The 11,901-nt window shown below is 35.8% G+C and overlaps 3 protein-coding genes across 3 annotated transcripts; 1 reads left to right on the top strand and 2 right to left on the bottom strand.

Moving 5' to 3' along the window:
• Positions 1–805: 805 nt before the first annotated feature.
• LOC114542549 (t-SNARE domain-containing protein 1-like) lies at positions 806–2,009 on the top strand. The gene is made up of 2 exons (XM_028562070.1): positions 806–1,196; positions 1,628–2,009. The coding sequence occupies exons 1-2, from the start codon at positions 806–808 to the stop codon at positions 1,963–1,965; spliced, it is 729 nt and encodes a 242-aa protein (XP_028417871.1). The 3' UTR covers positions 1,966–2,009.
• A 287-nt stretch (positions 2,010–2,296) lies between these two features.
• LOC114542548 (putative nuclease HARBI1) lies at positions 2,297–4,009 on the bottom strand. Its single transcript, XM_028562068.1, has 3 exons — positions 3,439–4,009; positions 2,878–3,158; positions 2,297–2,305 (listed from the first exon to the last, which is right to left on the bottom strand). The coding sequence occupies exons 1-3, from the start codon at positions 4,007–4,009 to the stop codon at positions 2,297–2,299; spliced, it is 861 nt and encodes a 286-aa protein (XP_028417869.1).
• Positions 4,010–7,590: 3,581 nt separating this feature from the next.
• On the bottom strand, positions 7,591–10,814 carry LOC114542550. Its single transcript, XM_028562071.1, has 2 exons — positions 10,741–10,814; positions 7,591–9,958 (listed from the first exon to the last, which is right to left on the bottom strand). The coding sequence occupies exon 2, from the start codon at positions 9,953–9,955 to the stop codon at positions 8,225–8,227; it is 1,731 nt and encodes a 576-aa protein (XP_028417872.1). The 5' UTR covers positions 9,956–9,958; positions 10,741–10,814; the 3' UTR covers positions 7,591–8,224.
• Between the last annotated feature and the right edge of the window lie 1,087 nt (positions 10,815–11,901).

The raw sequence follows: 11,901 nt of genomic DNA, 5'->3' as shown, positions 1-11,901 counted from the left end.
AATACGTGTCTTAATTTATGCTTCAAGCATCGCGTTGTCCATAACACCAATATATATTTCGATTCGCTCTAAAAATGCACACATTTTCGCATTCGCAATACCCCCCTTTTTCCTCCCTTTGAGGAGTTTGGGCCTGAAATATCTCATTGAGCGGATGAGCATCTGCTCATGAGCATTTATGAGCATGTGCTCATAGGCCCGTTTGGGACTTATATGGCCTTATATGACCCTATTAGGCACGATGGCCCGATTGCTGACTGCATGGGCATCTTAACACCCGAATATGGACAAATATTCGATTAAACATTGGGGAATAAATGTTCCCTTAGAACATTCCTCTGCAACACTGCAAATCTATACGTCGTATACGTACACATCTTTTTATTATATGTATACGAATATAACGCCCATACGATATGTGACCTTCCACGGGAAAACGTACGTTAACGATATTTCGTTGAAACGGCAAAACGAACAGATAACGAACGGGTAGTGAACGATCTGTAATAACGTTTCAACGAACCCAGAAAACGTTTTGACGAATTCAGCTAAAAATGTGAACGTTTAAAGTCGAGAATACGAACGGATAAATAAACGTTTAATCTGGGGCCGGTTGTTCGAAAGGCGTTTAACTTAAACGGCGTTTAACCACTATCCAGCGTATAAATTTATTATCCAGCGTTTAGTTAAACGCGCAATAAAATCGCGTTGCACAAAGCCCGTTTACTAGCGCGTTTAACTAACCGCTAGTTAAGATTACTTTAACCGGCGAAAACCGGTTTTTACCAGTCGTAGTCGTGTCAAAATGGAGGCTAAAAAAGCAAGAAAACCTAGAAAACCAAATTTCTCCACAGCTGAATGCAATTTAATATTGCAATTAGCCGAGGAAAATATAGAGACTATAAGAGAAAAGTTCTCAAACACATTAACTAACCAAAAAAAAAAAGCAGTTTGGCGGTCTATTTGTAATAAAGTGAACGCACTAGGCGTCGCTTTGCGCTCGGAGACTGATGTTCGCGAGAAATGGCGAGCAATGTGTGGAGTGGCTCAGAAAGAAATGGGAAAAGAAAGGCAATCGATAGAAAAAACGGGAGGAGGAAGACCGGCTGCACCGCCCACTTCAACAAGCCAAAGGATAATTGAGATTTTTGGTGATGAGCCTGGATTTTCGGGTATCCAAGGTGGTATCGAGTCAGGTAAGTGTCAAATTGCTCATGCGCCTTGCCCTTAATTATATATTCTTTCATTCACTACAAATTTCAAGTGACGAATTGCGAAGTTTTATTCGGTTATCGTGCTGTATTTTTCTACGCTTTCGTCCTCTCGACGCAATACTTCGCACGATAAATGATAGTTTTGTTTTCGAAAGAAAAAGTATCAATGTCGCTATGACTTCATCTTTCATTGAGATAAGTACAGCTTTTGTACAGCTTTTAATATTATTATGTACGCTCGTGTTTGAGATGTCTCATGACATACATCATGATACTATTTTTATTGTTTGAAGGTCTTTAAATGTGTAATATAATTTTCTATACTCTAATATAAACATAGTATAAACATAGTAAACCACTATATTTTTTAATTATTTTTAAAACGTTGACCATTTTGTGTTCTGTATTTGTAGGAACCAGTTTTACCCCTGAGCCAGAAAGTTTCACAGTTGATAGTTTTGATAGTGTTGGTGAAGAGGCAATACTTCAAGGTGAGACAGTAGAAGTTGAGGTGGAAGTCACTAGTCTTTCTAGTGAAAGTACCACTCCCAAGTCCTCAGATCATCCTGCTTTTGGGGGGCCGAGGAAAAAGAGAAAGATAACTAACCAAGATGTGCAATCAATGCATATTGATGTGCTCCAGTTGGAGAAAAGAAAGATAGAGTTAGAGGTGGAAAACCTAGAGTTAACAAAAATAAAGCTACAACTGGAGATAGAGGAACTCAAAGCAAGGGTTACTAATTTGCATTAATTTCTTACATTGCTCTCACATCAGGTCATTCAACCACCTCAAAGATAAAAAACAAACAAACAACTTTTTTAGAACTTTTTCAAACGAAGTCCCCAAATCACTACTTCATGGTAAAGGTTATTTGCTTGGAACAATCAATTTGCTTGAAATTAATTCATCTTTGAATAAATTCAACCATGCTAGTATATTTCCATAGAAATACCCAACCATTAGCACTCTTTAAATGGATGCACATGTGCGACAACTTAGGTAAAACCTTTCCTACGTACATTTCAAGAGTGTTGATGCCACTATTGCTCTAGTGTGATGCAATACATGCAAATCAAAATCCTCACTTGATCTAAAAATTAAATTTTGATGAATTCACAACAATTTTAACATCATGCATTCATAAATAATCTAAATTATTCTAAATGCATGTACACACTTGTGTATCAGTTATTTAAATTTGTTCTAAGAATATTTACAGAACCATTCTTATGACATGCTCATTGCATGATAATTTAAATTATATTAATTTTAAATTATTGTTGTGCATGTATAAGTTATTTATATAAATAATCAATTATATTAATGAATAAATATTTAAATTTTTATCAAATACAGTTGTGTTAATGTACATATGATTAATTTTGGAATTTTATATGAATAGAATATTATAGGGATACAATTTATGTTTACACTCAATGTACAACAATTTCTAAAATGTTGAACTGCAATAAAGTTTTAAAAGTATGTATTTGCAAGGTGATTCCTCACTGCCTGTCCTGTCTCGACTCCCTCAAAAACTACATTTTCAAATGGCTCTTCTTCTTCAAACTCTGGCAGAGGCTCATTGTTGTCAATGGCTATATTGTGTAGAATACAACATGCAATGGTGATGGTGCAAACTCGGTCTGGTGCCATTCTCACCTCGGAATGTAAAACATGAAACCGACGCTTCAAAATACCAAATGATCTTTTAATGATCGACCTTGTAATCTTCAAGGCCCGATTAAATCGCCTTTGGGATTGTGTTTGTGGATCAAGGTAGGGTGTCATGAGATACGGTAGGCATGCATAGCCACTATCGCCTATGAGCACACCATTCTCAAAATTGGTTTCCTCCAGCTCATGGTTAATATGCGAGGTACGGAAGATGTGACTGTCATGGGTGGATCCAGGCCATCTTGCAACAACATTTGTAAATTTTCCTGCAAGAAAAACTATGTTAAACCCCCTTTATTTCTTCCCAATATGGTGTAAAAATTTAGTCTCTAAATGTCTTGTTATTCTCTCTTGCCCTGCCATTACCCTGTTGCCTTTTTCACACCCTTATGACAGACCCCTATGAGGAATTTTAAGGAACTGCCCTCTCATAAACGAAAATTATAAGGAATTCGTTTGAAGAATTTTTTTGTTTACACTTTACAGTGTTTACATACTGCAGTGATATCAGTCATTGACATTCAATATTAAAAATTTATGGCTTACCTTTGTAATCACAAATGCCTTGAACATTGATACTATGGTACCTCTTGCGATTAACAAAATCCCATTCGTTGTCACTAGGAGCAATTATTCGGATGTGCGTCGCGTCAATACAACCGATCACACATGGAAAATTAGCGATCTCGTAAAAGCCTTGCTTTGTAGCATCGCGCTCTTCTTGCGAATTAGGAAATCTTATGAATTGATCTATTCTCCGTGACAAAGCTACGGTAACCCGACGAATTATTCTACTCACAGTAGACTTATCTAAACCGGCGACTGTGTCCCCTGTAACTTGCTGGAAACTTCCCGAGGCTAGGAATCTAAGTGTTATCAACACTTGTCGTATGGCGGAAACAGGATGGTTACGGTTTGTTTGAGGTTGTATGTCATCTTCTACGAGACGAGTTATATATCTAATGGTTTCACTACCGAAGCGATAGCGTTGTCGTAACTCATTATCATCATAATACAATAGTACGTCGTCTATTTCACGTCGGAAATTCCTATCAGCGTGTCTATTTACTCTTGGAAGCGCGTAAATATATATGCCTGGTAATCTATACAACGCCATTTTATAAATAATTTTTATAAAATTTAAAAAACACAACAATTTATCCGCCGTATAGCGACTTAAACGGTCTCGAGAGACCGTTTAAGTTTATACAGTGGATAGGCAAAATTTAATCGCTGGATAGCGCTAAACGGGCTACGAACAACGCGATTTTTCAAGCGTTTAAATTTTATACGGTGGATAGCGAGTTAAACGGTGGATAGCGACTTAAACGCCTTTCGAACAACCAGCCCCTGAAGCCGTTTGAACGATTTATGTTTATGAACGGTTTTAACGAATTTGTCTGAACGCCTGTTGCGCGTATAATTGACGCAAGATATTATTGACTAATTTATCTAATTAAAAGAATAGGAGATATTTTCAAACAAGTAACATGTGTTGTTCCAAGTATGTGTGTACATAAATAGCTATACCTTCATTTGAATGTTTAACTAAAATTATTAGCTATACTACCTAAATCCCATTATTTTATACTTTATATACATATATACATTGGCGTTTTGCATCAAAATTCGGGTTAATCGTTAGAAAGCCTTCAGTTATTAGTATATATTATCATCGTTATGTCAAATTAATGCATCATCTGCAACTATACCCATCAAAATATTCAGCGCGTGTTCATTTGCAACATCGTTACAGGTTTTGTAAATTTTTCCACGAACAAACTCTATGTATGAGTGGTTAAAGACATATAAACAAAGACATACAGGCGATACAGCATGCATCCGTTTTATTAACACGGCTGTAAACCGACAGTAAACAAAAATTGCCGTCTCAGTTTGGTTGAGTTTCAGCTACTGGATACATACTTTATGTTAAACTAAACACAAGAGATTCCATTGTACACTTTTGTTTATACTCTTTGACGCGCAAACGATTAAATTAATTAGCGCAAGGATCAAGTTGTTTACCGATGATAACCAAACATTAATACAGAATATCGCATACGCAAAGTTCGTTTGTATGCGAACCAGCGTAGTAACGTGTGCTTGCATGCTGTCAAAACTTATTTGGTGTAAATACTACATTAAATATTCACACCATTTACACACATGAAATCCACATTTCAATTTCAGCAATGCATTGCGGTAATAAAATATTTAAAATATAGGCTTGGCGTGCACACAATATGTTCCGTGCAGCAACACCAGTAGCCTAGCTTTAGCCGCGGTCAAGCTTGTCGCGGAATGTCGCCTATACACAGTACTGTCAGTAGCAAGTCACTAGCAACTAAGGGCATCATTACCTTAAGAATATTTTAAAATTTGACAATAATCTATTTTGTCGATTGCATGCACCATCGCTATATTTTCTTCGCAAAGCTAAAGCTGCAATGTCGCTATTTCTGCCGCCATATTTTTTTCATATTAGTTACATATTTTGTGACCATACGATCACATATGCATGTGTTATGATTTCTAACCAGTATAACAAGTCGCTAATTAATACTTGTGATCTAACTAAATTATTGGTGGTCACTATATTCATTCCCCCCATATATTCGACCATCTACATAGTTAACTGTGTAAAAATGCCTAAGCTAACTGCATGAGCCTAACAATAGTGACCTAAAGAAATAGAACGCATAAATTAGTGGGATAATTTTCGAAATCTTCATTTCAAACGACCGCGGCAATCCGCAATCCTAAAGGTCCGAAAATCCGCCCTGCAAAGCAACTTAATACTCAACCCCGGCAGCAAGACAAAAGTGCACATTATTTTTACTAAAGCATATAGCAATAGCACACGGCCCATATAGAAACCGAGTTTTTAAATCACAAAGAGTGCAAATAATTTTTTTCTGCAAAGCTTATAGCAATGCTGCCGCCCATATAGAAACGACAATGCCAAATGCATGCACAGGGGAGTTTATACTCACCATTTTAAGAAACACCCGATCCTTAACATCTTCGAGACATCTACTTGTGACACAATTTGTGCATCCTGCTTACAATAAAATTAACTAATCAAGATTTCCCCAGACAGATGATTAAGGCATGCATCAAAGCATCAATCTATTTTGTCTTGCGAAAACTTTTTATATCATATAATTATATATATAAATATCAAGGTAGCATCTACCCACATATTTTTTGACAAATGTCAGAAAAGTTTGCAAACAATTGTTGTTTCAATGTGAGTAAATGCATCCTATTAAATTGTAACCACCAAGCTAACAACTACTCTAACCTCAGCCAAGCCATTTTAAAGGTCTGGCAACCTTTCATGTCATGTTTATTCGGAATGATTGGATGATCGTGGCCCAACTCGATTCCACCGGCCATGGCAACACTGCAAAAAATGAAAGTCTAGGCCAGATTATTTATCTGATTTTAAGATTTTATTTCTCAAATCAAGATTCCACTCCTTATTTTAAGAAAATTATCTTGTAATAAGATCGTATATCTTGATGAGATCTGTAAAAATACCGATTTTTCTTAAATTAAGGTAAAAATTCTTGACTCAAGATACTTAATCTTGTTTTAAGAATATAAATCTCGCTTGAAGAAAAAAAAAGCATTTATAGTTTTTGAAAGAAAGAATCCAATTCTTAAATCAAGAATTTATTTCTTATTTTCAGAAAGCTATCTTGTTTCAAGAACATTAGTCTTTATGTAAGGTGTTATTTCTTATTTCAAGAAAGCTATCTTGTTTTAAGATAATAAATCTTGGTACAGCGAGCTCAAAATTATTCAATTTCTTAAAACGAGTCATATTTTCTTTTAAAGAGATAATATATCTCTTTTTAAGAACATTAATCATGGTATAAATCCATATTTAAAGAAAGCTATCTTGTTTTAAGATATGTATTCTTATTTAACAGAGTTAAATTTATCTTGTTTTAAGAAATTTGTTTTAAGAAAGTTTAACCAAGAAATTTGTCTTGTTTTAAGAAATTAAATCTTGGTCAATCGGAGCTTAACGACTAACTGTTTCTTAGACAAAGATAATTATTATTCATCTCGGTTTGATAACAAATCTAAAAAATGGCCTCTCCCGTGATGAATCAAGATGTTAAAGCTTGGTTCATCAGAGCTGCAAACGATTTATTTTAGGATGAGTTATTGTTTTTTAGTCAAAGATGATTTATCTTGTCTTAAGAAAATATTATAGTCGATTCCTGAAGGAAAACAGTGTCAGTCTATGTCTCTTATGCCAAGAAAGCTATCTCAGCTTGTTTCGCAGCAAATACGTCTTCGTCTAACAACTGAGAGTCGACATGTATGCATTTCTTAAAACTAGTCACTGTTTCTTGGTCAATGAAAATTCAACTCGTTGCCATTAATACTTTGTGCCTGTTATAATTATTTGCATGGCTTTCTCAGCGTGTTAAATTTCTTCAAGTTATAAAAACTCTAAACTGTATTCATTTATACAAACATATGCACGTATTGAGCAAGGTTGCAAGCCATGCGTGATGTGTGGCACTGACAAAGGTGCAGTACTGCTCAAACCCCACTATATATGGAACAATTTCGCATTGGTCATTAATTTATGCAATAATATAATAATTTTAATATGTCAGTACTGTAAAACAAAAATAGTATGACAAGAACAAATGCATCAAAGTTAAAGGTGAAGTGTATAGAATCCAACATGAAACTGATACTATAATTCTATTGTACAAACCCAACTAATCTTAGATTACGCTTTGTGATCGAATGATCAATTTTATGCGACCTATACTAGCTGTATATAATAAACGATTTAACTACAGTATAGTTCTGTATCAGTTCAAAGTTAAAGTATATAATTGCATTTAGCGATGCAGGGGGTTCTCCCCAACAACATGAAGTCTTATTAGATCCCTCAGGTCATACTTAGTAGGAATGAAAGTGGAATCAAACTGTTTCAGTGTAGAATATACGTTAAAATCCAACATACTTGCGTATAAGCAGAACTTTGTTGGAACACCATCTCCAGGATCTTCAACCTCATAAGACAGAAGGCCATCGTTAAATTCAACTGTTTTCAAAGGTGTGTATTCAAATATAGTATCTTCATCTGCAAGCCAAATTCTCTGAATTCTTCCAAATTCGGGCAACATGCTTGTAAAAGTAGCATCAACTGCAATGATACAGCCCTTATTGGGAACATATTTTGTTCCGTGCAATTGAATCCACTTACATGTAAAAACGTTGGTCAAACTTTCAGGATTGGCGTAAAGCAAGCAGTCAGTAATTCGTTGAAAAAAGTGGGCTTTCAACATATCTGTCACCATACTGGATGGACCAATAACCTTTTCGGACTTAAATAACGGGTGTTGGCAGGGTGTTTGGGTTTCAAAGTCTGCACATTCATCAACCTGGCATCGCTCTGCAAAGAGAGGCAAATGTTCTTGAAGTTCTGTAGTGGAGCCAGGTCTTTGAAATAACGGTGCCTGGCTTCAAAACGTAAACAACAGTGCCTTACAAGTGGACCAAGATACACAATTTGCTGCGGTATGTGGAGCATATAATGCATTTTGGGGGTAATATTCACACCTGGGAACACTTCCTTAAAGAGGATGAGGTTTGCTTCGATTAAAGTTTCCAATTCTTTAATAGTTTCAACACTGATGACTGGTGAAAAGCAGATCTGAACAATCAATGAAATCTGCAATATAAGCTGGTATTGCGGACAGTCATTAGCAACGAAGTTCTTCAAACAAATGGGCAAATACTTCAAGAAGATTCTAGCATGTTCAGCCGTTTGTTTCAGTTTATATTTCTCTTGGCCATTAAACACTGTTTCTCTTAAAGGCGGAGGACGGTTAGCTTCATCTTGGTACCCAAGCTTAAGTTGGCAAAACGTACTGTTCAATTGTTGCAATGTTATAGATCCATTATCAATAAAATATTGCAATGCATAGCGGACTTCGTATTGAACAGACCCTTCCAAAAGGACATGCATTATGTCTTGGGGAAGCTGTTTCGTTATGTCAAATTGAGGTAAGCGGCTCAATACACTTCTTTCGTTAATTCCATATGTGGTCACCAGATTTTTCCTGCTTTCTTCTGTTGGAGCTGTTTCAATATCTTCGCAGTGTTGACGATACTGGACTAAGTTTCTTTCAGTAAAACAGCTAGCCCTGAAATTCTCTTGCATGCTTAGAAATGTACATAAACAATTTCGACATTTCTGGTGAGAAAAACCAACCTTTACTTTGAATCCTCCCCACTGGTGCTGCCCTTCGGTGTCACCAAGGCAACTGACTACGCCACCAAACAACTCCATAAAATTTCCACCTACCACAAATGTATAGCCATTTGCCAGTGTATGTAGGTCATTAATTATTGGGGTTAAAATCTTATTCTGACCGTACATTGAAACATCTTTAGCCTTCACAATAGCCAGTAGCCGAATGGCACAAAGCTTTGACCTATATTTGGGGCCAATGTTTCCAAGTGTATAATAATAAAGATCGATTTTGTGCTTGCCTACATGTGTGCCCAACGGATTGCAGACTTCAATCTCATCATGGTAAAGAATAATTATTAATCCATTTGGGTGCTCTATGAAGATTCTATTGTGCTTTATACATTCACCGTCACAAATGTCAAATAAAAAACCTTCTTTGCATACTTGGCGTGGTGCGGTTATAACATCTGCTATCTTTGAATTTGACAAGAGTTGCTGTAGACTATCAAGAATGGGAATATACACCATTGTGTCATCTTGTTCACAAATAAGACGCTTTGAGCCCTTGTTTTTATATGTGATTCTAGTGGACAGGACATATTGGATTGGTTTGATAAAGTTGACGCTGCTTTCCAAAAATGAAGACTGCAAGTAAGTTGTTTTAAGTTTGCTAAATGGGTCCTCGAAAGAATTGAAAATTTCTTCAACGGATTCCTCAGTCAATTTGTCAGCACCGTTTTCTACACAATTCAATACCTTTTGTTTTAGGTGTTCTTTTACTTGCTCAATTAAGTTGCTAGTACTTTCCACAATCCCATTCAACATTACCTATTTTTAAAGAGAAAATATGATAATAAATAACTATATGTAACACTGTAGAACATGATTTTATATGACAACTTGTGCAAAAAGGGATAAATATTTAGGACTTTTTAATAATGCTGAGATACAAATTAGTCAACCTGGAGAGTTATGTTCAAGTACGTTGAATTTAGCGACTAAACTAAATTTTCAAGGATAGCCCGAACTGTAATGATGAATCTTTTGACATTTGGTAACTCTCTTTTGTAACATTATGAAATATTATTTTCAGGTCCATGTTCAGGTTATTAAATTTTACTAAAAGTTTGTCATTTCTCATGGGTATTGTAGCTTGTCCACAAACTAGTATGTTAACAATAATAACAGCATAATTGAGTTATGCCATATACTGTATAACTCCATCATGTCGTTTAAATTAAAAGGCAACATTGCAGGAATTGCTAAATTAGGTGTAATTAGTTTGAGGAAATTGGGAATTATTTATAGGTACTGTTTGAACTTACACTGTAGCTTGCTGTAATTATAGTGCTGCTGTAAAACTGTAAGGTGCAACAATTGTTTATCCTATTTTTTTCTGTATTTCTGTATTGCCTATTCCAATATTATTTCTTTCTTCCTGTGTCTATCTTTTTTAAGGCATACTCAAGCTGGCAAATATAAGTAAAAAGGGGTAAAAATATATTACTATTTAACTATAAATATATAACAGAAATATTACATTGATATTAAATGGACTTGCAGTGTTATACCAACAATTAACGTTTTGATTCAAAAGAAGCCTTTCATACCTTTGGTATCTTAGACCGTGCTTGAAGTTTAAGCAAGAACTGAGCAGAACATTGCTTGAGGTCTACAGCTTTATCAGTTTGATTGACATAACCTAGTAAATGTGCAGTTATTGAGTAAGAATATACAAAAAGTTAAGGTAAGGAAATAGAGCATACATGTATGCTGCAGAATTTATCCTACAGTACCCTGTAGATTTTAGAATTGCAAACTCCATAATTCATGGTCTCTCTTAATTCAGTTTTTCATACTCAGGCATATTAATGAAATGGGGATCCAGCTTAATTTCCTATACATATGGTCCCTATTTGCTGAGCTAAAAACAAGGTTTCAAAAAAAGTCGAACAAATTCATTTTAGTATGCAAAAATGACATCAATTACCACAGGGATAAGAATTGGGGAAAGGACTAAATGAGTAAATGTGGTAAAATGGTAAAATGTGCCCTTCTGAAAACATGCCAAATATGTAAAATATGTTTATAAATTAGCCTGCATTCATGAAATGGAAAACCCCTATTAAAATGCATGAACACCTGTGAACTTACTGTACCTCAACAGTTGGGTTGTCATCCTCGCTATCAGTATCAGTCGACGTTTCCGAAGAGTTGTTGCTACTCATTTCAAGTGTATGGTTGTCTCCCTGACTGTCGTTTGGCAGCAAATTGGATGTCTCATCAGCAGACATTTCCTCCTCGTGTTTCCGATGAATGTGTCTTCGGAAAGAATTCATTTTATTATACTGCTCTGGGCATCCATTGATTCCACATTTAATCTTAAAATTTGGATGGGATGCATGTTGCAAAGTAATATGCCTTAACAAGGCCTTCAGCGTCAGTGCTGAGAAAACAAAACAAATACAACATAACCACACGTTCGACATATTTAGTTAATTTTCCAGCCACAGTTCAACGCAAGAAATGAAATGCCATGCCCATGATTTGTATTTGGCGCGAAGCCGCGAGCAGTGGCTATAACAGCCATCACTCAAAAATACTCGGGAAATGTCGGACATGCTTCGTGACCAGTTCGCCCTGTTCGTGACCCGCTTCGTGACGTGTACAAAATCACGCCACTAACAGTGTCGCCATCCCCTTTTTAAACTGAGCGGTTGGTGTGAGAATATCACTGGAAAATATACATTATTCAACGTTTAATCCTTTGT

This window comes from Dendronephthya gigantea, unplaced genomic scaffold (genome assembly GCF_004324835.1).
Source record: "Dendronephthya gigantea isolate DGI-Jeju-01 unplaced genomic scaffold, DenGig_1.0 000363F, whole genome shotgun sequence".
Classification (NCBI taxonomy): Eukaryota; Metazoa; Cnidaria; class Anthozoa; order Malacalcyonacea; family Nephtheidae; genus Dendronephthya; species Dendronephthya gigantea.
The sequence above is the reverse complement of the archived record's forward strand: the minus strand, read 5'-3'. Positions and strand labels throughout refer to the sequence as shown.